Source organism: Drechmeria coniospora, chromosome 01, assembly GCF_001625195.1.
Source record: "Drechmeria coniospora strain ARSEF 6962 chromosome 01, whole genome shotgun sequence".
Classification (NCBI taxonomy): Eukaryota; Fungi; Ascomycota; class Sordariomycetes; order Hypocreales; family Ophiocordycipitaceae; genus Drechmeria; species Drechmeria coniospora.
The window spans coordinates 2,372,707-2,397,998 of NC_054389.1; the positions used below are offsets into that span (position 1 = coordinate 2,372,707).

The following is a 25,292-nucleotide window of genomic DNA, read 5'->3' on the forward strand; positions in this document are numbered from 1 at the left end:
TCACACCCGTACCCGCACCCGTACCCGCACCCGCACCGTTGGTGGCGACGCAGATCGGCGAGAACGCTTTTTCTCCGACCGTGACCGTCTCGCCGTCCGTGCTCGCGTCTCTTGCGTCGGCTCGAGCAGGAGAGGCGCACCCCGGCGTGCAGTTGAGTTTGCGGCCTCGGGTTCGGTACCCACCGGCAAGCGCCGTCGTGGCAAGCGCCCCGTCGCGACCGGCCGTTTCCTGAGCGATTGCGCGGCGCCATGTTTGCTGCGTTCATGAGCGTCGGCACGAATCTGGATGATGCGGATGCTTTGGGACATGGTGGTACATTCGCGCCCCGCCAACCGGCGACGTCGACCTACTGTACTTACTTGGCTTGCACCAGGAGCGCTGCCGCATGCGGCCTAACGTGGTCCGCACCATGGATGGCGTCCCCCGCCTGTCCGCCGTAACACCTCGCCAGCGGTTCGTCGTGTCACCATGACCCTGCACATGTACTTACAGTACTCCGTACTTTGTACTGTATTCTTACGAGTATTGTGCCTAGGTACTCCGCACTACTTATCCTTATTGTTGACTCCGTAGCGCCATGTGCTCAAGTACATGTACTGTACTTACAGGTGGGCACCTGCACCCGCGCATACCGGCGTCCCTTGCCTGCCCATGTACGGGAACTGGAGTTGGTGCATGGAGTAATAATAGCCGTACGCCGGAGGTACCGCTACTACAATACTTACATGCAAGCCTTCAGCGCATTCAAATACCTACCAGCATCGAGGCGAAAAGGTACGAGAAATAGTACTGCAGTCCGAGCGACAAGCATCTACGAAACGAGTACTGTACTGTACACATGCGTGTCTGTGAGGACTACTTGCAAGTACGTACCAGCTGCTTGTGCTGCCGGCAGGTTGGCGGGCGCATCGCGGCGCCGTGTCTGGGCGCAATTTGCCGCCCGGGTGCTGCGACGGCCCAACCTTTGCCGGTGAGACATGGATCGATTGCTTGCAACTGGTAGCACCCGACATCAGCACCCGACAATGTGACGGCCATCCGCACGATGCTAGCAAGCACATGTGCCGTTGCAAATACGAACAGGACGCGTTGGCGCAATCATTCCGCCGGGTTGGCGAAGAACTGGACGTGCTGTCGTGCGTCGGCCCTGTCGGGACGGACGGCGGGCGCTCGACGGGGGGCGACTAGTGATAGTAGCAGGCCTACTAAGTGCTAGGTAGGTCGGAACTTGTACGATGGAGCACATGCTAAACGTAAACGGTACATTTCGACCGCTGATGCGGAGTTGGTCGGCTAGTAGCTTCGTACCCTGCGTCGCAGTGCAGTCTGCAATACTAGCACTCCGTACTCCTAGGTGCGCATCGTTGGGGCTACAGTAGGTTACTAGGTGTAGTTTGTAATTAATACTTAGGTACAGTACAGTACAGTACGGAGTACGGAGTACTTGCATAGGTACTTTACCTGCACGTGTTTACTGTAGGTATTCGGTACCGCGTACCGCGTACACCAGGTACCCAAGTCCGGCCATCCTGCAGTGGGTTGGTCGCGTACCACGGGTCATCCTCGTCCTCCTGTGCCGGACCGGGAAAGACCTCCGTGGTGGCCGTTGCGTTGCCCAACATGCGCTCGTCGCAGGTACCTAGTACATTTCCGTTTGCTCGTCTCGACATCCGGCACACGGCGCCGCACCTCGCCAGAAGCAGTCGAGCAAGGGTCAAGGTCGAGAAGTCAGCTCCGGCGTCGCTCCAGCGGCCGTGCCGAGTGCGTCGTCGCGTCTTCGGTCCGGGACGAGAAGGCCAGGCCCCCTGCATCGACGTCGTGGGGACTGCATCATTGGGCCTCATGACGGCGGACAGGTCTGGCGCGGGTGAAGCGCATGTACCGGGTATGGAGTGCACAACCAAGGGCCTCCCGCTGCAAATGAATGCGAGTACATGTACCTACAGTACACGTACGAAGCTGGTATGTGCAGTGCAGGTGTACTGTACTTGCGCATTTTGACGCACCTCCTTACTGCTGTACTTGTGTGAGTGCAAGCACAAGTGGTACCTGATACTCCCACGAGGTACGGAGTATTACTTGCTGGTAGAATTGGTGGATTTGCGAGACGAGTGCGGCGTTGTGCAAATAACAAGAGTACGCAAGTACGGAGTAGAATTGGTATTAATCTTGTACAAGTTCGGGTATGCTGCAGCCAAGTCCTCTACTCGAGTTGTGCTGAGCTTGACATGAACCGGGGCCAAGGAGAGCGGTAGCGGCCCCCCCCCTTCCCCCCCCCACCCCCACCTAGTCCAAGTGCTACAGCCGCATGTACTTGTAGGTGTACTAATACTTGTCTTAGTTGGTACATGTAGTTGTACTTACTCCGTACGGAGTACTTGCAGTACAGTACTTACATACTCACATACTTATCTACTTAGTACTCTAAGTATTACAGTACTTACTAGATACTTAGTTGCAAGTACTTACGCATGCACTCCGTATATAAGTAGTACCTTGGAACAGTATTACCTACAGTACTGCACTTGCAGCACACTCGGGCAGCGCAGCACTGCAAGTACATATAGTTGTGCAGTACTCCGTACGTGGACTATGCCTTGGCACCCGTGGTGCTTCGTACTTGCGTGCCGGTCGGTGCCCTCGCGCGCACTCGTTGGGATCGGTCCCCAGCTGGTGGGTTGGTGGGTGGCCGCCATGGACGGATGGGCGGCAGCCCCGTGTCCTGGTGACGACAGCAATGGGCGCGCGAGGCGAAACGAACGCATAATCTCGACAGGCGCCGGGTAGGGACAATCCGTCGAGTGCGGGTTGGCGAATACATCATCCGCCGCCCACGTCCGGCGGCCCGCCCGCTCTCGTCTCGACGCCGGCTGCGTCGAGACCTGTGTTCCGCTTCTGCCCGTAGGTTGCTGGCCGTATCGGTACATGCACTTCCGGTGCACGCTTGCCGTGGCAGCGTGCTCGATTTTCCGAGGCCGGGAACCTTGTCGATTGTATTACCTGACGAATACCACCTTGCCAGGTAGTGACTCTAGCGAGCTTGGCAGGGATACTTGCGAGCACGGGGTATCAACATGATGCTACGCCGTGCTTGCCTCTGCTCTAGCCAGCGCTTGCACGAGCACAAACAACCAAGCACTTGGTCACTTGCACTTGCTACGACTCCGGGCATGTACTTACAGTACTTACAAGCACGAGCGCGTGGACTTGCTCGAGCATGGTACATGTACTTTGTACGTGTAGTTGTACTTGCTGTCTGTACTGTAGTGTAGTAGCAGGTGTAAGTACACGCAAGTACTACGCATGCGTTTACCATGATTACAGTACTGCGGTGCCGCCTGCGCAACTCGTACCCCGTGCGTCGTACATTTTCGTACAGGTACTTGCTTGCACCGCAGATGGCTATCAGGTAGTGCGCTGGCAAAGGGTTCAATTGTACTTATGCACGAGGTCTTGTGTGTGCGGTACATGCACTGGCGGTGCGGTGCGGGTACCCGAGGTGTACCTGTACATGTGCTGTACCCAAGCACGGAGTACACCTACTCGTATTCTCGCAACCGCTCGAGGCAGGCGCCGTCCTCGATCCACCGCCAACGGCTGCCGGTCGTGGACTCGATGCTGCTGGAGCTATTACCTATTCGGTCCCCGTCTGGTGCCCACATGCGCCGGCATCCGCCATTCACCCTGGGCTGCACTTGCCTGAGCCGACTCGTAATTCCTGCCATCGGTCCTGCCATTGCTGCGACCTTGCCGACCTGACGCAATTGGCAGTCTCCAACCCCAAGCCGACCAACGATCAAGCCTGTCTGTCTGTCATCCATCCATTTATCCACCCCATCCATTCATCCATCCGTCCACTCGTTCACCACCCACCCATCCGCTCGCCCATCCATCCAACCAACCGCCAACCAACCGCCAACCAGCCGCCAACCAACCATCCATCCATTCATCAACCCATCCGTTCGTCTACCTGGCCGACCAACATCCGTCCAACCACCGACCAACCAACCGGCCAACACCGTCGCTCCTCGTTGCATCAGCACTCGCCCGCCCGAGCTCGCCTCCCGCCGCTGCCGCCAACCAGACGTCAGCTCGCCGGCCCCCCTCCGTGCTCGCAGGCGCGCAGCTACCCCAAGCTCGAGCAGGCAAGCCGTCGTCACACCACCCCGTCGTCGTCAGCCCGCCTCCCGCCGGCAACGCTCCTCCCCACCAGCGAAGCCGACGTCGACGTCAGTCCGAGCCGAGCCTGGCCAAGGCGAGCGTCAACGGCCCGCTTTGTCATCGTCGCCCTCGACCTCGAACTCGCCGCCGCCGTTCTTCCTCCTGCGTCATCGTCGTTTGTGCCTCACGCACCGCTCCGCACGCCGTTGCCTCTCGCCCGGCACCGTCCTCACCCCCCACCCGACGCATTTTACCGTGCTGCGCGCCCATCGCTCTCGTGCCGAACGAGCCGGTCGACCTCCAGGAGTCCGCTCTGCCGTGCCGACATTTCCGCCCCCGCGACGACGACAGCGACGACGACAGCGACGACGATAGCGACGACGACAGCGAAGACGAAGACGACGACGAGGACGAGGACGACGACGACGACGACAACCACCATCACCACCACCCCCGGCGCGAGGGTTCCCTCTCCATCGTCACGACGAGGGCTTCCCATGCGTTAGGCGCCTCGGGCGTTCCCCGCTGGCAAGAGGCAGCAGCGTATCGACGTCGATCGGGCTCGCCGCATCCCCCATCCGCCCTTTCGGCGTGCCATCCTCGTGCCCGCCTGGCCGCCCAGGATGGGTGGGTGTATGAGCACCTCGAGCGTCGAGGTGGCCGAGCAGAAGAAGAAGAGTCAGGCGATCGACAAGGTGCTCGAGGATGACTCCAAGAAGCTCCGGAAGGAGTGCAAGATATTATTGCTCGGTAAGGCGTCGAGGCCGCGCGGCCGCCCCGGCTGGCCGCCCCGGACCGCTCCCTGCTGACGGCCGTGTCCACCTATAGGCTCCGGCGAGAGCGGCAAGTCGACCATCGTCAAGCAGATGAAGATTATCCACCTCAAGGGCTACTCGGAAGACGAGCTCTACAACTACAGACCCACCGTCTTCAAGAACATCGTCGAGTGCGCCAAGGCCGTCATCGCGGCCATGCAGCAGTTCGGCATCGAGCCCCACGACGAGGAGAACCAGCGGCATGTCGACTACCTGATGCAGTACCAGGCCGAGTCGGGCCCCCAGGCGCACATCGACCCCCAGGTCGGCGTCGCCGTGCAGTCGCTGTGGTCCGACCCGGCGAGGGAGCAGCTCATGGAGCACCAGGCCGAGTTCTACCTCATGGACTCGGCCGAGTAGTGAGTGGCCCCGCGGGTCCGTCGTCTCGGCCGTCGCTGACGTGGCGCGCGCCGCCCTGCAGCTTCTTCCAGGAGGTGATGCGCATCGTCGCGCCCGACTACCTGCCCAGCGAGATGGACGTGCTGCGAGCGAGGACCAAGACGACGGGCATATACGAGACGAGGTTCCAGATGGGCCAGCTCAGCATGCAGTACGTCAACGACGCCGGCCCGAGCCGACGCGGAGCGAACCGAACGACGACGCTGACGCTGACGGGTGCCTAGCATGTTCGACGTCGGCGGACAGAGGAGCGAGCGCAAGAAGTGGATCCACTGCTTCGAGAACGTCACGTCCATCATCTTCTGCGTCGCCCTGAGCGAGTACGACCAGGTGCTTCTGGAGGAGAGCAGTCAGGTGAGCGCCGGTCCCGGGGGCGGGGTGCGTGGGTGCGGCTGTCGGGCCCACGGCTGACGTGGAGGACGCAGAATCGCATGATGGAGAGTCTCCTGCTGTTCGACTCGGTCGTCAACTCGCGATGGTTCATGAGAACCAGCATCATCCTCTTCCTCAACAAGGTGGACATTCTCAAGCAGAAGCTGCTCCGGTCGCCCCTCGGGAACTACTTCCCCGACTACTCGGGCGGAAACGACGTCAGCAAGGCGGCCAAGTATCTTCTGTGGCGCTTCAACCAGGTGAACAGGGCGCACCTGAACCTCTATCCCCAGTGCGTCACGACCCTCGCGTTTCCCCGCGCGCCGCCCTGGCCCGTGCTGACCTCAGGCGCAGCTTAACCCAGGCCACGGACACGTCCAACATCCGGCTCGTCTTCGCCGCCGTCAAGGAGACGATACTCAACAACGCGCTCAAGGACTCGGGCATTCTGTGACGCATCCGCCACGCACGATGGCCCGACCGCACCGTCGACCGACCGAACTGACCGGCGGCGGATGCGCGCGGGGGCCTTTGCTTGGAGTTTTGGACAGCCTTGCGCTCTCTCGGCGACGCGACGCCGCCGCAACGTCACGGCCGCCTTCTCTTGTCTCCGACGACGCGGCCGACGGCGGCGGCGCACCGCCCGATGCACGTTCCTGGGCGTCTCCGAAGACGACGCCGATGGCGAATACTCGCAACACCACGCACGGCGACGGCCGGCGATGCCGCGCTTCCTCGAGACGTGAACGGAGCGGCCGCGCGCGCCGGACCGTCGGGACCGTCGGAGCACAGAGCCGGCGCATGCGGATCGATGGCGCAACGCAACGACGACGGGCGTCATGCACGCGAGCCCATGGGGGGATGGAGGAGGCCTGGCGTCGGGGCGTCCCGAGGAGATGGGACGCTGGCGCAGGCTGAGCTTGACGGTCGCGTCAGCACCCGATTCGCCGCCGCCGGACGGATCCGACACCGATACCCTTTGACGATGGAGATTTCGGAGAGGAGAGACGAGGAGAGGCGAGGCGTGGCGTGGAGCGGAGAGCGCACGCACGGCGCGATGACTGCGTGACCCGTGTCGGCGCATGCCCACGGGCCGTCGCAAGTGGGAGCGGAACGCTTTGGACATGACGGCACATACCGCGGTCGACGAACATATTGGACCCCTTGACCCATGCGCGACGGGCAGCCGCCGTGGCTCCGGCCCCGTCACGCAGCCTACTATTTTTTTGATCAGCACCCCCTCGGGGTGGGACAGGACGAAGTATCACGAGCCTATTTATGACGCATAGCAGACAGATCCTTCCTTAGTACATGACAATTCTACCAGAGGCAAACTCGTTTCATTCCCTCGAGCAGGCCGAGCAAGGTGTCGTGGGGGTTGTGCGGGGATGGATGCGTCAAAAGGGGAGGCAGGATGCAGGTGATCCGATGGTGCATGTCGACCAGCGAGGCCATCTTGCATCCTCTGCTCGCCACTATCCTGCATCTCTACTGCACGTGAAGGGGTACGTATGGTGTTGTGTTAAGTAATATTGTACTCGGCACGTGTAGGAGTACATGCATGTATGTAGGAGTCGTCGCGCTATTGCTGTACTTGCCTGTACGGAGTACTGCACTCTGCATTGTAAGCGAGAGTACGGAGTACATGTACGGAGCACAGAGGACTCTGTAATACTTGGCCCGTACTGTAGGAGAAGCTGTCCTGTACGGAGCACATGTACTGGTTATCCGTAGAGCAAGCATCGAGTACAAGGTAGGGAGCGAGCGAGTACGAAGAGTACATGTACTTGCCAGTACGGAGTACAGTACTGTACGGAGTACTTGGACTATAGTACGGATACAGGTATCAGGGTAATGGTGCTTGTACTTAAGTACTGTCGTACTCCGTACTCCATACAGGTATCAGGATAATAGTACTTGTGCTGAGTCCCTACCTGCACAGCTACAGCACGCACCTGCAGTACCTGCACAACTACTAATGTACCGTGGTTGTGCACCTACAAGTACTGTGCTGTAATGCCCCGTACTCAGACTGGCACACCTCCTCCACCTGCGCCGAAGCGTGCACCTATAGACATCCCTTACCTATATGTGTATGCATCATTCGCACGCGGAACCGTCAATGGCACATTGTTCGTCCTCGTAGCTGCTTTTTCTCGGTTGAGTATTCCGAATTCGTTTGGCAGAGGCATGCACGTGTATCCCACGCACTCGTGTACCCTGGTGCCTGATGGCGGTCTCGGCCGGCGCGAGGGACGAGAGGAATGCGCCCAGGTAGTACGGGGCAACTGCTTTCGGCGAGGCGTGCCACGGCCTCCATCCAGGAGCACAATGGAGAGGGACGACAACAAAGACAGCAAGGTGCCGTTCTTGTGCAGGCGCAGGCGCAGGCACGCATTCGCCTCGCCTCGTGGATTGCTTTCGCGAGTGCCAGTGCCTGCGCTGCTTTCGCCGCTGTTTTCTCCCTTGCCTCGTTGTCCCGCGACGTACATAACCGACGGTTCGCGCTCCGGCCAAGCACGCTTCGCATTCGACATCTCCTCTGACAACCGGCGACGTGCACCATTGCGCGCAAGCACTCGTACGGAACTTGAAAGCGGCCGTCGTCATCGTATTCGTCACCAACACACGCACAAACGCTCGGAACTGCTTTTCCTTCCCCTCTCCGCCCCTCCTCCCCCTCCTCCTCCTCCTCCCCCTCCCCCTCCCCCCCGCTTCCACCCCGCCAGAAGCCGGGCCGATCGCGAGGTGCTGTACGGAGCATTACGGAGTCGACGATCCACCGTGGACAGGTAAGCCCGCCAGCGACCTCGCAGCACCCCTACGGCGCTGCCGCCGCGCCCCCCCCCCACCCCCCGTACGCTCGAATGCCGTGCTGGTGGTACCTGGGCCGACACCGTCTGCATGCACTATCTGCATGTACTTGCAGTACACTACCTGCGCTGCGCGCCCTGGCACTTGGGGGTACACTTGCTCGCACTCGTGCCTCGGTGCGTACGTGGGTAGCGGACGTGTACACGCATGTACCGGTACTACGGATGAATCCGTGCCTGTTCCCGCACAGTGTGCGGCTCGCACAGCTCTCCTTGGCTCCTGTCGCAGGGACGGACCGTCCAGAGCGACTGCCGTCCTGCTGCCCGTCACCGCCCCCGTCACCGCCCCGTCGCCCTTCCGTCCCTTCCGTCCAGTCCGTCCACTCCGTCCCCATGGTCCCCTCGGTCCCTTTCCTCTCGCCTCCCCCCCCCCCCCCAGACGCTGACTTGAACGAGCGATGCAACTGCCAGCCATGACAAACGAACAGCAACGATTGCCGACCCGGGAGCGTCGACCCTCGACCTCGGCTCCCGTCGTGGACATCCAGGGCTCCGTCGGTCCCGCCGGCATCTCTCGACCGAAGCATAAGCGGACCTTCACCGGCTTCGGCGCCGGCGAGATCAAGAGCGTCGAAGGTGCGTCCCTTTCTGCCCCCGTCCCCGGTCCCCGACCCGTGCCGGTGGTCGAGCTGACGAGCGACGACGGGCAGCCTCGATCCCCGAACCGCAGCGGGAGGCGTGGAAGCGAAACCAGGTCCAGAGCTTCGGCGACAAGGATGGCTTCGAGAGGGAGATGGTCCGCCACGTCGAGACGACGCTCGCGCGCAGCATGTTCAACTGCGACGAGTCGGCCGCCTACTCGGCCACGAGCCTCGCCTTCCGCGATCGCCTCATCACCGACTGGAACAAGACGCAGCAGCGGCAGACCTTCAACGACACGAAACGCGTCTACTACCTGAGCCTCGAGTTTCTCATGGGCCGAGCGCTCGACAACGCCATGCTCAACGTCGGCCTCAAGGACACGGCCAAGGGTGAGTGGCGGGAGACGTGGGCGGCAGGCGCCGCGCCCGAGGGGGCCAATCGACCGACCGGCTGACCTCGTCCTGCCTCGTCCCTCTAGCCGGCCTCGCCGACCTCGGCTTCCGAATCGAGGACATCATCTCGCAGGAGCACGACGCGGCTCTCGGCAACGGCGGCCTCGGCCGCCTCGCCGCCTGCTTCCTCGACAGCCTGGCCTCGCTCAACTACCCCGCCTGGGGCTACGGTCTCCGCTACCGGTACGGCATCTTCAAGCAGGAGATCATCGACGGCTACCAGGTCGAGGTGCCCGACTACTGGCTCGACTTTAACCCCTGGGAGTTTCCCCGCCACGACGTGACGGTCGACGTAGGCCCGGACGAGCCCCTTCTCGGCCCGCCTCGTGCCCGCGGCTGACGGCGGAATCGCAGATTCAATTCTTCGGCCACGTCAACAAGGTGACCAACGACGCCGGCAAGTCCGTCTGCATCTGGGAGGGCGGCGAGATCGTCCAGGCCGTCGCCTACGACGTGCCCATCCCCGGCTACGACACGCCGACGACCAACAACCTCCGGCTGTGGTCCAGCAAGGCGTCGGGCGGCGAGTTTGACTTTCAAAAGTTCAACAGCGGCGACTACGAGAGCTCCGTCGCCGACCAGCAGCGCGCCGAGACCATCAGCGCCGTCCTGTACCCCAACGACAACCTCGAGCGCGGCAAGGAGCTCCGGCTGAAGCAGCAGTACTTTTGGGTCGCCGCCTCGCTCTACGACATCGTCCGCCGCTTCAAGAAGTCGAAGCGTCCCTGGACCGAGTTCCCCGACCAGGTGGCCATCCAGCTCAACGACACGCACCCGACGCTCGCCATCGTCGAGCTGCAGCGCATCCTCATCGACATCGAGGGGCTCGAGTGGGATCTCGCCTGGGACATTGTCAGGGAAACCGTACGTGCGCCTTGGTCCTCCGGCCCCCCCTTTCCCCGACGACGCGGACAACCCCCCTTTGCTGCCCCCCTTTGCTGACGGCCGCGCGCGTGCGCCGCAGTTTGGCTACACCAACCACACCGTGCTCCCCGAGGCGCTCGAGAAGTGGCCCGTGAGCCTCGTCCAGCACCTCCTGCCGAGGCACCTCCAGATCATCTACGACATCAACCTCTACTTCCTCCAGCAGGTCGAAAAGGCCTTCCCCGACGACGGCGACATGCTCCGGCGCGTCTCCATCATCGAGGAGTCGCAGCCCAAGATGGTCCGCATGGCCTTTCTCGCCATCGTCGGCTCCCACAAGGTCAACGGCGTGGCCGAGCTGCACTCGGACCTCATCAAGACGACCATCTTCAAGGACTTTGTCCAGATCTACGGGCCCGACAAGTTCACCAACGTCACCAACGGCATCACCCCCCGCCGCTGGCTGCACCAGGCCAACCCGCGCCTGTCGGAGCTCATCGCCTCCAAGGTCGGCGGCAACGACTTCCTCAAGGACCTGACGCTGCTCAACCGGCTCGAGAAGCACGTCAAGGACGCCAAGTTCCGGCGCGAGTGGGCCGAGATCAAGTACGCCAACAAGGTGCGCCTCGCCAAGCACATCAAGACGACGACGGGCATCACCGTCAACCCGGCCGCCCTCTTCGACGTCCAGGTCAAGCGGATCCACGAGTACAAGCGGCAGCAGCTCAACATCTTTGGCGTCATCCACCGCTACCTGTCCATCAAGGCCATGAGCCCGCCCGAGCGCAAGAAGCAGCTGCCCCGCGTCGTCGTCTTCGGCGGCAAGGCGGCGCCGGGCTACTGGATGGCGAAGCAGATCATCCACCTCATCAACGCCGTCGGCGCCGTCGTCAACGAGGACGAGGACGTCGGCGACCTCCTCAAGGTCATCTTCCTCGAGGACTACAACGTGAGCAAGGCCGAGATCATCTGCCCCGCCTCCGACATCAGCCAGCACATCTCGACGGCCGGCACCGAGTGAGTGGCACGCCGAGGACGGCAGTCGTCGTCGTCGTCGTCATCGTCGTCGGCATCGCGCTAACGAGCCCTCGCAGAGCCTCGGGCACGAGCAACATGAAGTTTGTCCTCAACGGCGGCCTCATCATCGGCACCTGCGACGGCGCCAACGTACGCGCGACCCCGGCGCCCCCCACCCCCCCTCCCCTTCGCATCGCGTGACCGCGCTGACGGCCGAGGCAGATCGAGATCACGCGCGAGATTGGCGAGAGCAACATCTTCCTCTTCGGCAACCTCGCCGAGGACGTCGAGGACCTCCGGCACGCCCACACGCACGGCTCCCACAGCATCGACGCGAAGCTGGACAAGGTCTTTGCCGAGATCGAGAAGGGCACCTTTGGCTCCGTCGACGACTTCCGCGGCATGATCGCGGCCGTGAGGCAGCACGGCGACTACTACCTCGTGTCGGACGACTTCAACAGCTACATCGAGACGCACGACCTCGTCGACGCCGCGTACCGGAACCAGGACGAGTGGGTGTCCAAGTGCATCCTCTCGGTCGCGAGGATGGGATTCTTCACGAGCGACCGTTGCATCAACGAGTACGCCGAGAGCATCTGGAACATTGAGCCCCTCTACACCGGAAAGTAGCGGGCTCGACGGAGGAACGTCGCGCGGCGCGTGGACAGGACGGCCCGCGCGCGTGCCTCGTAGGTGGCCAGTCTTGCGAGCCTCCGCAGGGGCCGGCGGGTTGATGTTGAAGCGTGGACCGTGGGATGGGACGGCCGGCTGCTGCTGGAGGCATGAATATTTTCGGGCATGCTCGTGGATACGATTCTTCTGGCAACGAATGAAAAACCGGGTTACCGAGGAAGGCCGTAGCCTCGTCGGTTCTCATGCGCTCTACTGGCTCTCGTCGCTGTGCCTGTGGCACCCTTGCCGTAGTTGTACCCTACGGAGCACAGCAAGCAAGTACTTTGCAATGATGACAATTGCTATTACCAAGTAACGGCACCCTTGCTGTAGTTGTACCCTACGGAGCACAGCCAGTACTTGCAATGATGACAATTGCTATTGCCAAGTAACAGTAGGTGTACGGATATAGTGCGGAATACTGACAAGTAGTGCAAGTGCAAGTCTTTTCACGCGCCTTGCTAGCTCCTCTCTGTCGCTGTGCAGTACAGAGTGCCTATGGTACCCTTGCCGTAGTCCCACCCTACAGAGTGCAACACGTCCTTGCAATGTCAATACAAATGCCGAGTACTGTGCGGACAAGTCAAAAGTGTACTCCCTACTTGCAAGTCCTTTCACGCTCTTATAGCTTTGATCACTGTGTATATATATATATATATATATACGGAGTGATACCAGTAGGACCGTTGCAGCAGTTGTGCCCGAGCACTTACGTGTACGAAGTACCCTGTAGTCGTACTAGTTGTCGTTGAACGTTGGACTTGTACAATTACAAAGACGTGCCACTTGCGAGTACGATGCAAGTACTTGTACTTATGCACTCCGACTGTGCTCTGTACTGTAGGCTCCTAGGTCCCTACAGCGCTCCCTAGTCGCTCCCCAGGTGCTGGTCCTCGCTGCTGTCTGCCCCGTCGTGCCCCTCCCCGAGCTCCCTGTCGCTCCCCTGTCGGTCGCTCGCCGTAGGGCCGCAAACACTCAGTCTTTCCTCGTCAGGTCCCCCCCTGAACCGGCGACAAGCATCAGTTCCCGCGCTGGGGCCGTTTCCTCCGCCTGCTGGAACCGAGTAAGCTCCGTCTCCTCTTGTGGGTGCAGAGGTTGGCGGGTGTAGAAGCTGCCGTTGGTGGAACGGTTGTTGTTGCCATCTGTACGGCGTACAGTAGGTATTACTTGTGCCCTTATTACTCCGTATTCCTCCGTACTCCGTACAAGTAAGTAGTTGCGCTGTAGTTGTACCAGTACTTACTTACTTGTACTTACATGCAAGCAAGCCACTATCGTAGGTGTACAAGTAATACTTGTTCGTACAGTACGTGGACTTAATTACTGCAGTTGTCATGACCTCGTAGAATACCCTGCCCGCGCCTTTCGGCCCATGCTGAATGACGACAGTCCTTGGCGGTTGTGCCAGGTGCGAGCTCGTATTGCCCTGCCGAAACTCCTCCCTCCCCCACCCGCACTCGACAGCGGCCCTGCCGTTGCGCTGCAGCCCGTCCTTGCGAGGTTGCAAGTGTACCGTTGCCCGTTGTGCCGCAGCCGTGCCACCGTCGCCACGGGCAAGGGAGCCCAAAGCCGCCGGCGAGCGTCAAATCAGCGTCGGTGGATCCCTAATCCGACCCAACAGAACAGGCCGCCACCAACCGCATCTTCACTAGGCAGCCAGGCCACGATTATGTACGGACTGCCGGCAGGTGTAACATGTACTTGCTGGGTGCTGGTTGGCGCTGGGCTGTCGTAGGTACTCCGTACTTGCTTCTGCAACCCTCCTCCCCCTCCCCCTCCCCAACCCTTCCCCCACCCTTTTGCCGGCAACACAAGCTGCTGCAGCCGGTAGGCAGCCAAGTCAGCTGGCCATTTCCCGACGGCGCAAAGGCAGCAAAGATCCAAGACGGGAAGTCGGACGAGGACATCGACATCGACGACGACGACGACGACGACGACATGCGGGCCTGCCCAGCACCATGAGAAATCCACCATGGTCCTCTCCGGCTTTCTCGGCGCCAGCGACCGTCCGTCAGCCGGCCGTGCCAAGGTGACCGTCGAGTCGCAGGACCTTCAAGCCGAGTACATCCACGACGAGGCCCAGCTTCCGTGCATCCCGCCCGAGCGGCCGAACCTCCGCGACCTCAACAGCAGCCTCGCCGCCTTGGCCGCCGTCTTCCCCGACGTCCAGGTCGAGGTCTTCCGGGAGCTGCTTTCCAACTTTGACGGCGAGTCGAGGCTGGCACTCGTCGCCGACGCCCTGCTCAAGAACCGAGTCGACTGGGTAAAGGGCCGCTGGAGGACCGTCGAACCCCTGGCCCGCGCGACCGAGGGGGTGCCGCGGGTCGATGCCTTTCGGAGCCGCGAGTACGTCGGCGCCGTCCGTGCTCTCGCCTGGCACGAGTTCAGGGGCCTGTCCCGGTCGACCATCAACGCCGTCCTCGCCGAGTCCAACCACTCGTACCTCGACGCCCGACGGACCCTCGTCGCCCTCTCCACCAAGTCCTGGCGCTTCACCATCTCGTCCCTCTTCCTGCGCCGCAGGCCCGTGGCCAAGGCCGAGAACCACCCGCTCGTCGTCTGGCGACCGACGGGTCGAGGGCACCTCGTGCCCGCCATACGCACCTCCGGCAACGCCGAACTCGACCGCGAGCTGTACGACGCCCTCGTCCGGCCCGTCCAGGAGAGGGAAAGGGCCGCCCGAGAGGCCGGCGATCGCACGCTCGCCGCGAAGCTAAACGACGAAGAGGCCGAGGCGGCCGAGGCGACGCACGAGTGCATGTGCTGCTTCGTCGCCTGCGCCTTCGAGCACTTCACCAGCTGCACCCGCCGCGGTCACATGATCTGCTTCCGGTGCGTTCGGGAGTCCATCAAGGAGGCCCTCTTTGGCCAGGGCTGGACGAGAAACATCAACGCCGAGACGGGCACGCTCAAGTGTCCCGCCGTCGACGGCGACGAGTGCGCCGGCTGCATACCGTCCGATCACATCCACCGCGCCCTCACCGCCGAGGCGTCGGGTGCCGACATGCTGCACAAGCTTGACCAGCGCCTCGCCGAGCACAGCCTCGTCGGCTCCCGCCTGCCTCTCATCCACTGTCCCTTCTGCAGCTACGCCGAGGTCGACGACATCTTTTTGCCCTCGCGCGAGGGCAGGCCGCGCATCTGCACCGGTAGCGTCTACAAACTCCTCTTCCTCTGCCTCTGCCTCTGCCTCGTCGTCCTCACCATGCCGGCTCTCTTGCTGTCCTCTCTCGTCTGCCTCCTCCTCACGACCCATCAGACGCTCTGGAAGCACGCCGCCTCCGAGTGGCAAAAGGCCCTGACGAGGCACTGTCGCCGCCGCCGCGGCCTTCGCTTCTCGTGCCAGAACCCTCGATGCGGCCGCGTATCCTGCCTCTCTTGCCACAAATCCTGGACCGACATTCACGTCTGCCACGAATCCTCGCTCGTCGCGCTCCGGACCCAGGTGGAGCAGGCCATGAGCATGGCCGTCAAGCGCGTCTGCCCTCGCTGCAGCACTTCCTTTGTCAAGAACGCCGGCTGCAACAAGCTCACCTGCCCTTGCGGCTACAAGATGTGCTATGTCTGCCGCGCCAACCTCGACGACGAAGGTTACCGTCACTTCTGCGATCACTTCCGGCCCGACGGCGACCCCCGGCCCTGCACCGAATGCGACCGCTGCAATCTCTGGCAATCGGAGGACACGGAGCGCGTCCTGGCCGAAGCCCGTGCCGAGGCCGAGCATCGCTGGCGCGAGGCCGAGCAGCGCGACCTCTCGGGCGCCGAAAAAGCCTTTGTCGAGACGGGCGTTGCCGTCCGCGCCCCCGACATCTCCCTCGGCCGCCTCTTCTCCCGCGGCCGCGTGCCGACCCTGGCTGATGTGCTTGACCTTGCCGTCGAAATTTTGTTCGTCTAGGGGAGGAAGGGAATGGTCGTGGCCGACGACCATGACGCCAGAATTCACCACACCGTACCACACCTTTTATCATGCTCACCTTGGCGTTTGCAGGCGGAAACTGTCAGTTTTTGTTTACTACTTTTTTGCCCGTTTCTTCCGTCTCATCAGCATCATTCTATCTCGGGATTTTCACAGGGAGCAGGGGCACGGAACGGTTGAAGATGAAGGCTGAATGGAAGTTGCCGCGCACCGCAGCCGTACTACGGAGAATTACAAACATCATTATAGTACATGAATACACAAAGTGTCCACATCTGCTCATTGCCGTCCTGTTTTCGTCTGTCGTCATACTCGATGCTCCTTGGCTCGACTGGCCACTCAGACCTTGCTCTTGTCGGTGACGAGAAGCTCGGCGGCGGCGCCGGCAATGGCAGGCTTGCCCGTCTCCTTGACCTTGGACTGGAAGATTACGCGGTTGCCCTCGCGCCACATCTCAGTGACGATCGTCTGGCCCGGGATGACGGGGCCGGCGAAGCGAACCTTGATGTTCTTGAAGGCGCCAAAGCGATCGTAGACGGCCTTGCCGGCAACGCCAAAAGTGCAAAGGCCGTGCAGGATTGGGGCCTTGAAACCGCCCATCTTGGCGAAGGAGGGATCGATGTGCAGGGGGCTGGCGGGTGGTCAGCATCTTTTTCTCCCTCGCCCGCTTTCGGGTGGTATCAAAAGGAGAAGCAGGAACGGGTCGCAACAGGGTAACGCGGGAAAGGGTTGGAAACGCACTTGTAGTCCCCGCTCAGGCGGTAGATGGCCGCCTGGTCCTGGCTCGTCTTCTCCTCGACGACGGCGTCGGGTGCACGGGCAGGCGGTACGTTGGCGGCGGTGGAGGCGCCGCGGTCCTGGGGCTTGGGGGGGCCGCCGAAGCCGCCGCAGCCGCGGAGGAAGACGGTCATCTCGTTGTAGAAGACGACGTCGCCCGTGTCGGCGTTGACCGTCGTGATGCCGTTTCTCGCGATCGCGGCGGAACCCTTGTCAACGACCTCGAGCAGGCGGCCGGTGGAGACGAGGCGGGCCGAGGTGGGCAGCGGCCACTGGCGGACCTCGAGGTACTGCTCGCCGTGGAGGAGCATCATGGGCGAGAAGTTGGGCACGATGGCGTTGTAGTCGAATGGCATCTCGGTGCTGAAAGGAGGGATGACGCCAAAGGTAGGCAGCACCTGGAAGTCCTCGTGGCCCTCACTGGAAGGTACAGGCAAACGGGTCAGCGAGTGTCCCGGTCTGCGTGCGGACGGGCGACTTACAAGACGTATTGGAGCTCGTTCGACTTGGCGCCGACGCCGAGGTTGTAGAGGATGGCGTCGCGCTCCTCGTACTTGAACTCGCAAGGGCTGCCCTCCGACTTGACGGCCTCGGCAATGGCAGCGAGGTGCTCATTAGCGGCAGGAGCTGAGCCTCCGTCGGCCTAGTTGTGGGAACGATATCAGCAAGGGGTGAACGACGAGGGCGTCATGACTCGTCCTTCTTCACATTTCTAGCTGCTAGGCCTGCCTACGGTACATTGATGGCACAGGCGCCATGGGCGATGGACAAAAGAAAAGATGAGCAGGTCCTCATACCTTGGCGGCGCCCGACGTGTTGCTCATGTTGGCCATGATCTTCTGGAGCGAATCCTGCGTCTTCTCGGGGTGGTCGGCGCGGCCGTCGTCGAAATTGGCAATGTCCTCCCAGTGCTTGACCACCTCTTCAGGGACGAGCTTGACGTCGACGGGGAAGCCGTGGCCGCCGGTGCGCTGCCAGCGGGTGCGGCCCACCCAGCCGCTGCCGACCTCGTAGAGGCCGCCGGTGGGGTCGGGGCACTTGTCACTGCAGAGGGCGAGGACGAGGGGCGCGATGTAGTCGGGCTTGAAGGCCTGGACCATCTCCTCGGGCATGACGGTGGCCGTCATGGCCGTGCCGGCGTTGGGGGCGATGGTGTTGACGTAGATGCCGTACTTGAAGCCCTCGAGGGCGAGGGCGCGGGAGAAGCCGAGGATTCCGCATTTCTGGTGGAGGGTGGCGTGTCAGTCGAGATGTTCACACGCATACAAGGAGGGAGTGGAGAGGGGAAGGGAAGGGAAGGAAGGGAGGGGAAGTGAGGAGGCGGAGAAAGGCAGAGAGACGTACGGCGGCGGCGTAGTTGGCCTGGCCAAAGTTGCCGTAGATTCCGCTCGTCGAGGTCGTGTTCAGGACGCGGCCGTACTTCTGCTTGAGGAAGTAGGGCCAGGCGGCCTTGGTGACCTTGTACGTGCCGCGCAGGTGGACGTTCATGACGGGATCCCACAGGTTGTCGTCCATGTTGTTAAAGGCCCTGTCTCGCAGGATGCCGGCGTTGTTGACGACAATGTCTACGCGGCCAAAGGCGTCGATGGCGCCCTTGATGACGGCATCGCCATCCTCGGCCGAGGCCTTGACGCCGGCGGCCTTACCGCCGGCGCTGCGGATCTCGGCGACGACGTCGTCCGGGTTGACGAGATCGTTGACGACGACGGAGGCGCCGTGGCGGGCAAAGGCGAGGGCGTAGGCGCGACCGATGCCGGCGCCGCCGCCGGTGACGAGGGCGACGCGGCCGGTGAAGTCGAGCTTCTCACCCTGGGGGTTGGGTCCCATCTTCATCGAGTCCTCGAGCAGGGTCATGAAGTCATTAGGCCCCGAGGGGTACTGGGCATCGGAAAAGTCGCCGACCTTGCTCCACTGCTTGAGGATGGCGCCGGGCGTGTAGGAGTCGTCGGCCTTGAGGAGCAGGCCGCCGGAGCGCTGCCATCGCATCTTGGCCACGTGGCCGCCGCCGACCTCGAAGATGCCGCCGTTCTCGCTCGTGTTGCTCGAGTGGACGAGGACGGCGACGAGGGGCACGACCCAGTCGGGCTTAAGGTTCTCGAGCACATCGGGGGGCATGACCGTTTCCGTCATCCTGCTGGCCGCTGGAGCGAGGGAGAAAACAAAACACGTCAGCGACGAAACATTCTCGGGGGCCGCGGGGGATGCTCACCGATGGGGGCAATGACGTTGCAGAGAATGTTGTACTTGGCGCCCTCCTTGGCGAGCGTCTCGGTGAAGCCGACCATGGCCAGCTTGGCGGCCGAGTAATTGGTCTGGCCGAAGCTGCCGAAGAGGCCGGCAGCTGAAGCCGTGTTGATGACGCGGCCGTACTTTTGCTTGCGGAAATGCGGCCAAGCGGCGCGGGCACACTTGTAGGCGCCCTTGACGTGGACGTTGACGATGAGGTCCCAATCTTGGTCCTTGATGTTCTTGAAGCTCACGTCACGCAGGATGCCGGCGTTGTTGAGGAGAATGTCGATGCGGCCAAAGGCCTGGATGGCGGTGTCGATGATGCGCTCGCCGTTCTCGACGCTGTCGTAGTTGGCCACCGCCTTGCCGCCGGCGGCCTTGATTTCGTCGACGACAACGTCGGCCGCCTGCGGTCGGTCGGTCGTGTCAGCATTCGGCCGCCAGCCTTGACCAGAGTCTCCGGCGGGAGCAGCAAGGAGACGGGTGGAAGGACCAAAGGGAAGAAGGGAGCAGGCTCGGCCTGGGTGCCGTCGGCGGTACCTTGGAGCTCCCAGAGCGGCTGGAGAAGGGCGAACGAACGTACCTTGGTCGAGTTCCCCTCGCCCTTGAAGGAGCCGCCGAGGTCATTGACGACGACGCTGGCGCCCCGCGAGCCGAAGAAGAGGGCGTAGGCCTTGCCGAGGCCGCCGCCGGCACCGGTGACGACGACGACCTGGCCGTCGTATCGCAGCTGCTCGGCCATGCTTTGGTATTTCGTATCGGATCCTTTGTCAATCAATCAATCAAGCAATCAATCAACCAACCGATCGGCCCAGGCTGGTCTGCCAACGTTGACTTGTCTCAATTCTTTCTGCCAGGCCAGCAGGACACACGACCTTCTTTGCTTGCTGCGAATGGGAAGGAGGAGCGGACGATGAAGAGCCGGAGGAGGGAGGAGAGGGAAGGGTCGGAGAGCGAAATGGAGGCGAAATGAGGTTGCACGACGGCTGGCGGGGAGGACAGGCGAGCTTTTGACGTCGGCGTTGGCTGACCAGCAGCCACTGCGAGCCTCGGCTGTTGGCAAGGGCGGATCGATGCGCTGGCCGCCCCCCCTCGGGCCCCTCTCTGCTCTGGGGAAAGCACCGAGAAGGAGCGGATGATGCGGAGCGAGGGCGCTAGGCCGCTTCGGGGCTGGGCTTCACATGCCAACGCGGCAATGGCCACCGCTGGGGAGCGCTCCTTCCGGGCCGGCGCCATTCAGGTCAGTTTCCGGCGACGACCAAGGCTCGTCGTCCTGGCCATTATCGTCATGTCACATGCGCTGCCCAATGCTTCATGTGTGCTGAATGTCCACCGAAGCACTACGGGTACGTGTAACTACATCGTATCGACGAATTACGGCATTTCTTGCGGGGGGAGGGGCTCCATGCCCACGCTGCACTCGTCCACGGACGGCGACGAGAACCCAGCTGATGACCACCATCCCTCTCCTTCGTAAATCGCTTCCTCCATTGTGAGCCGAGGAGGCAGTCGAGACTCGAGTTTGTGAATTGTGAGAGCCGAAAGGCAGCTTCTCCGGCCGGGCCAATGAACGTTCCGCGCCGGGCTACCCACTCCTCTCCCGCGGCAGGCCCGGGATCGGAGCCGTTGACGAGTCCGACAAGGCCGATTTCGAGCGGACCCTTCACTTTTGCTTGCTCCAAGACCCGGGGCATCCTTACGGAGTACGCGCAAGTACAGCGCCCGTGGACGAGCCAATCGATCAAGACGGCAGTCGGTTCTTGCTGCACGTCAGCGGGACCCCGTCACCCAGATGATATCACCTCTATTCTCCCCACGGCAGTGAGTGCGGGCGAACCCAGTCAGCTGACTGGACGCTTGTGCGTCGTTTGTTTACGAGAATGTCGTGGAGCGGACACCCCGTTCCCGTGCCGGTGCGTGCCGATGATTCATCGTGCCGAGTGCGGGTCGGGTGCCGGTACGTGAGCAACTGTTGCTCGCGGGTCAATTTTCCTTTGTTTCCATCCCCGAAGCCCCACGAGCCGCGCCAGGGACACTGCGGTGAACCATTGCATCTTGGGAAACATCGGGTCGCCCTTTGCACATGACGACCCGGGACCTACTTCCCACCCCGGTCAGAGTATTTCCAACGTATTCTCCCTCCGTCTCTCGTTCAACGGTCGCCGGCTGGTCCGCGAGACGGATCGTGCGCGATGCACACGGCCGTCGCGTAGTCGCCATCGTGGCTGATGGAGATCAAGGCGCTCGAGTCTTCCGTCTCCCCTTCACCGGCCTTGATCCGCAGCACCGGCGGGCCGCTGCCGAGCCGCTGCAGACGGGCACCGGCCGGCGCACGCTCGATGACGACGTCATGGAAGGTGAGGTTGCGGTGCGGGTGCGCCTTGATGGCCGCTTCCTTGGCCGCGAAGCTACCCTCTCGAGTCAGCGAATCGTCGGCACCGAACGGCAAGTCGTCAGCATGGCAGGGGAGGGCAGCCAGTACCGTCCAGCGAGAAAGGCGGCCGAGGCCCAGAGCGGCCCACGACTTTCACCCTCACCCTGAAATCCGCTTCCATCACCGTCCCTCGCCGTCGGGGGTGCGTCCGAACGAGGGGCCGGCTGGACCTGCGCCGCATCGGCACGGAGCCGGCCGTCGCTCTGCGCGAGCTCCTCGGGCGTGAGGATCCGGTCCAGGAAGCGGGCCCGTCGCGGGCCGCGGAGGATGCCGTAGACGCGCGAGATCTGGCAGATGTCGGTGCCGACCTGGATGGGCAAGGGAAATGGCCGGAGGGGTTTCATGGCGTGGCGAGTCCGTCCAAGCAACAGGCTGCGACCGGCTCGCACCGGCTCTGGCGGCAGTTCCTGTGCCCGTGTGACCCTCGCGTGCCCTTTCCGGCCACTCTGAGCGCAAGGCGGCCGTCACGGGATCGTTGCGGCGGCGTCGCGGGGGGCTGGAATCATTTGGATACCAGAGACGGCGGCTGGGTGAAAGATGAAGCAGATTGGCGACCCTAGCGGGCGTCGTCGGTCTCTGGCTGAGGGTGTCTCGCTCCAGCTGCCTCTACCTGCCATTACCGTCCTAGTTGCCATGGCTAGGCTGGCATGGCTAGGAGCTGCTGTAGAAAGTGGGCCCTCGGCTGACGTGGCTGACGTGCGGGAGTGGCTTATCGATACGACGCACCACTTTGGCGACGGCAAGTATTAATACATTACTTACTGCAGTTGCATCCATGCATTAATAGCAGCACCGTTGGTATGTACTTGTGGAGTAATACGGAGTGCGGAGCACTGTACGGCAAACCACCGCTACACGTGCAGTGTACACATGCAAGCACGGTACCTGCACAGTATCAGGGCGCCCACAGGACTCCGTACCACAAGTAAGTACATGCTTGGATGGAGACTACTCGATGACGAGAAGGAAGGGCACCTTCTCCGGCCACGGCCATCATGGATTGCGCCATGGACTCGACGGGCCGTCCTGTCAGACCTTTGCTGGCGGCGGATATTCGTCATGCCATTTCATCACCTGCCATTACTACTTGCCGCGCCGCAACTAACACTGAGCATGCTCAAACTTCAAAAAAGGCCCGAGTGGTTCAAAAACTTCAAAAAGTGGCAAAAGGAGGACGGGGAGAACGAAGAAGGAAAGCAGGCTCGGGGCTTGACCGCCATGGGGGTACTGCAACCGAGCGAGGACCGTGCAGAATGCGATTCGTGAGTCGTGGCTGGGTATCCGACAAGCACGCACACGTCCACCAACGCCGCGCAGTGCAGGGCAGATGTGCTTCTCGTCCGTCGACGAGAGCCGGTGGCGAGAGAGCTTGCGGCTCGAGTTCGATGACCAAAGGCCGAGGGGCGGGGCGGGAGCCCGCCTCCGACAAGGGCGCTCCTCCGATGGGCTACTCGTTGAGCAGCGGGGCGCGCTCCTGATCGGGCTCGGGCGCCTCGCGGCGCGACCACGGTTCCCACCCGGTCCAGGCGGGCAGGGCGATGGCGAGCGTCATGAGGAAGAGCAAGGCCATGATGACAAAGGCGAAGATCCACTGCAGGGCGATGACCTGGCGGGTGAACTGGGCGACGCCGATGGCGGCCGAGAGGACGCTGAGGGCGAAGCCCATGGTGTAGTCCTTGAAGACGACGATGAAGAAGGAGCCGTAGGCGAGGATGGACCAGATGAAGACGTTGCCGAGGATGCGGGCGACGAGGTTGTGCTGGTGGGGCACCATGAGCGCGCCGTTCCAGTAGATGGCGACAAAGGTCCAGGCCAGGGGGCCCGAGGCGACGGGGGCGTGGATGAAGCGCGGCGACGTGTTGTGGCGGAAGTAGAGGGTCGAGAGGTTGAGGAAGTTGACGACGAGGACGACCTCGGCCCAGACGAAGTGGGAACGGACGAAGAGCATGACAAAGGCAAAGTGGAGGAGGTTGTTGAGGATGAAGTGGCTGCCGACCGAGGCGGCCGCCGCCACCGTCTCGGCCTTTCTCGAGAAGAGGTGGGCGACGTAGCCGAGCTGGAGGACGAAGAGGCCAACCCTGTTCAGGCGCGCGTCAGCAAGCACGTCGTCGGCGGGCCGGGAGGCGCCAGGACACGTCGGCCGCCGTACCAGTAGACGTTGCCGAGAATGTGGTTCATGGTGAAGGCGCTCGGGTAGAGGTAGTTTTGGTCCCAGATGCGGCGACGCACGTGGAAGCCATCGTGCGGTTCGTACACGACATAGTAGACGGAGGAGACGACGGCGAGCAGCCAGGTGAGGATGGTGAGAACCTTGTACGCGACGATGGAGCCCGTCGAGTGCGACTCGCGCCGGGCAAAGGGGTTGACTGCATCGTCGTCAGCATTTGTAGATGGGTAGATGGGTAGAGTGTAGATGGGTAGAGTGTAGATGGGTAGAGTGTAGATGGGTAGAGTGTAGATGGGTAGAGTGTAGATGGGTAGAGTGTAGATGGGTAGAGTGTAGATGTATAGATGGGTAGATGGGTAGAGTGTAGATGTATAGATGGGTAGATGGGTAGAGTGTAGATGTATAGATGAGTAGAGTGTAGATGTGTAGTTGAATGATTGTATGGTTGTATGATGTAGGTGTGTGAATGCGTGCATGCGTGACTGTGAATGCGTGTGGTGGTGCAGTGCTCAGCCGGAGGGGCGTGCTTGCCATGGAAAGGGGAGGGGAGGGAGGGGAAATGGCATGGCCAGCAAGGGGTAGAGGTCACTGACAAGCGTCCCAGTTCACCATGATGGTGGCTGCCAAAATGGAACGATGGCGAGGAATATCAAATCAGCTGGCGCGTCAGCTTTCGGCGGCCGTTGCTGTCGGCGGCGGCGGAGGATGAGGAGGAGGAGGATCTGGCAGAAAAACCAAAGGTGCCCAACGTCAGATCGCTCGGTTCTGGATGGATCAAGAACAAGAGAGAGTGAGAGAGAAAAAGGGTCGGCGGGACGGGCAAGAGCAGCGAGTATTATAAGGGTACGGAGTACCAGGAGGCCAACTGCGGGGAAGGCTAGCCACCTACTCGCCTTCGTCTTCTTCTCTACAGGTACGCAGATCGGCGGCAGGTAGCAGGTACTGCTGTGCGAGGCATTCAATCCCTCTCCTCTCGTAAGTACTCCGGTACGCACTCTGGCGTGCGGTCGAGGCGAGGAAGCTAGGTAGCCCGCGGGCGAGTGTACATTCGTCGCGCAGGTAGGTCAGGAAGGCCCGGTAGGCGTAGGTGTAGGCGTAGGCGTCGGCGCAGGTACATGGGAGGAGTGAGGGCAAATCATCGTCATCATCATCATCCGACGCTCACACCAGCCCGTCCACCAGTTAGGCAACGCGCGAGGGGCCGGGGAGGCGAGTTGACCTAATGACGTCTGCCGGGAAGCGCCACCGACACGCCCCACACGCCCCTTCAGCGTCCCAAGTCCCCCGAGCTTCCCCCCCCACCGCTTGCTTCGATTCGACCAGGGTGGTACTAATACTTGCTGCCTGCATCGTGCTCAAGTACTACAAGTACTTGGACACCTTGCACTGCACTGCAAGTGTACATGGAGGTGTACGTGTAGGGTGCAAGCGCATGTACAACTAACTTAGTACTAAGTACTAGGTACTGGAGTGCTTTGCATGTACTCGCCACTACAGTAGGGTAAACTAGGCAATTACTACAATTACTACCTAGTACCTTAGTACGGAGTACAGTAGGTAA

At 61.8% G+C, this 25,292-nt stretch overlaps 8 protein-coding genes across 8 annotated transcripts; 4 read left to right on the plus strand and 4 right to left on the minus strand.

Moving 5' to 3' along the window:
* DCS_00653 (uncharacterized protein) lies at positions 1-309 on the minus strand (the record flags this gene model as incomplete). Its single annotated transcript, XM_040797992.1, has 1 exon — positions 1-309. One exon carries the CDS (start codon positions 307-309, stop codon positions 1-3), a length of 309 nt encoding a protein of 102 aa, XP_040658875.1.
* Positions 310-3,315: 3,006 nt separating this feature from the next.
* DCS_00654 (uncharacterized protein) lies at positions 3,316-6,202 on the plus strand (the record flags this gene model as incomplete). Its single annotated transcript, XM_040797993.1, has 7 exons — positions 3,316-3,380; positions 3,773-4,857; positions 4,991-5,336; positions 5,399-5,527; positions 5,601-5,730; positions 5,802-6,040; positions 6,103-6,202. The coding sequence occupies 7 exons, from the start codon at positions 3,316-3,318 to the stop codon at positions 6,200-6,202; spliced, it is 2,094 nt and encodes a 697-aa protein (XP_040658876.1).
* A 17-nt stretch (positions 6,203-6,219) lies between these two features.
* On the plus strand, positions 6,220-6,666 carry DCS_00655 (uncharacterized protein; the record flags this gene model as incomplete). The annotated part of the gene is made up of 1 exon (XM_040797994.1): positions 6,220-6,666. The coding sequence occupies one exon, from the start codon at positions 6,220-6,222 to the stop codon at positions 6,664-6,666; it is 447 nt and encodes a 148-aa protein (XP_040658877.1).
* A 2,368-nt stretch (positions 6,667-9,034) lies between these two features.
* Positions 9,035-12,166, plus strand: DCS_00656 (glycogen phosphorylase; the record flags this gene model as incomplete). Its single annotated transcript, XM_040797995.1, has 7 exons — positions 9,035-9,197; positions 9,272-9,592; positions 9,682-9,947; positions 10,010-10,519; positions 10,620-11,536; positions 11,614-11,686; positions 11,759-12,166. 7 exons carry the CDS (start codon positions 9,035-9,037, stop codon positions 12,164-12,166), a joined length of 2,658 nt encoding a protein of 885 aa, XP_040658878.1.
* A 2,014-nt stretch (positions 12,167-14,180) lies between these two features.
* On the plus strand, positions 14,181-16,103 carry DCS_00657 (RING finger protein; the record flags this gene model as incomplete). Its single annotated transcript, XM_040797996.1, has 1 exon — positions 14,181-16,103. The coding sequence occupies one exon, from the start codon at positions 14,181-14,183 to the stop codon at positions 16,101-16,103; it is 1,923 nt and encodes a 640-aa protein (XP_040658879.1).
* Positions 16,104-16,463: 360 nt separating this feature from the next.
* On the minus strand, positions 16,464-19,872 carry DCS_00658 (uncharacterized protein; the record flags this gene model as incomplete). Its single annotated transcript, XM_040797997.1, has 7 exons — positions 16,464-16,755; positions 16,866-17,321; positions 17,384-17,544; positions 17,699-18,124; positions 18,246-19,042; positions 19,111-19,537; positions 19,612-19,872. The coding sequence occupies 7 exons, from the start codon at positions 19,870-19,872 to the stop codon at positions 16,464-16,466; spliced, it is 2,820 nt and encodes a 939-aa protein (XP_040658880.1).
* A 1,410-nt stretch (positions 19,873-21,282) lies between these two features.
* On the minus strand, positions 21,283-21,908 carry DCS_00659 (uncharacterized protein; the record flags this gene model as incomplete). Its single annotated transcript, XM_040797998.1, has 2 exons — positions 21,283-21,538; positions 21,613-21,908. The coding sequence occupies 2 exons, from the start codon at positions 21,906-21,908 to the stop codon at positions 21,283-21,285; spliced, it is 552 nt and encodes a 183-aa protein (XP_040658881.1).
* Positions 21,909-23,011: 1,103 nt separating this feature from the next.
* On the minus strand, positions 23,012-24,343 carry DCS_00660 (uncharacterized protein; the record flags this gene model as incomplete). Its single annotated transcript, XM_040797999.1, has 3 exons — positions 23,012-23,642; positions 23,714-23,930; positions 24,325-24,343. The coding sequence occupies 3 exons, from the start codon at positions 24,341-24,343 to the stop codon at positions 23,012-23,014; spliced, it is 867 nt and encodes a 288-aa protein (XP_040658882.1).
* Positions 24,344-25,292: the final 949 nt, after the last annotated feature.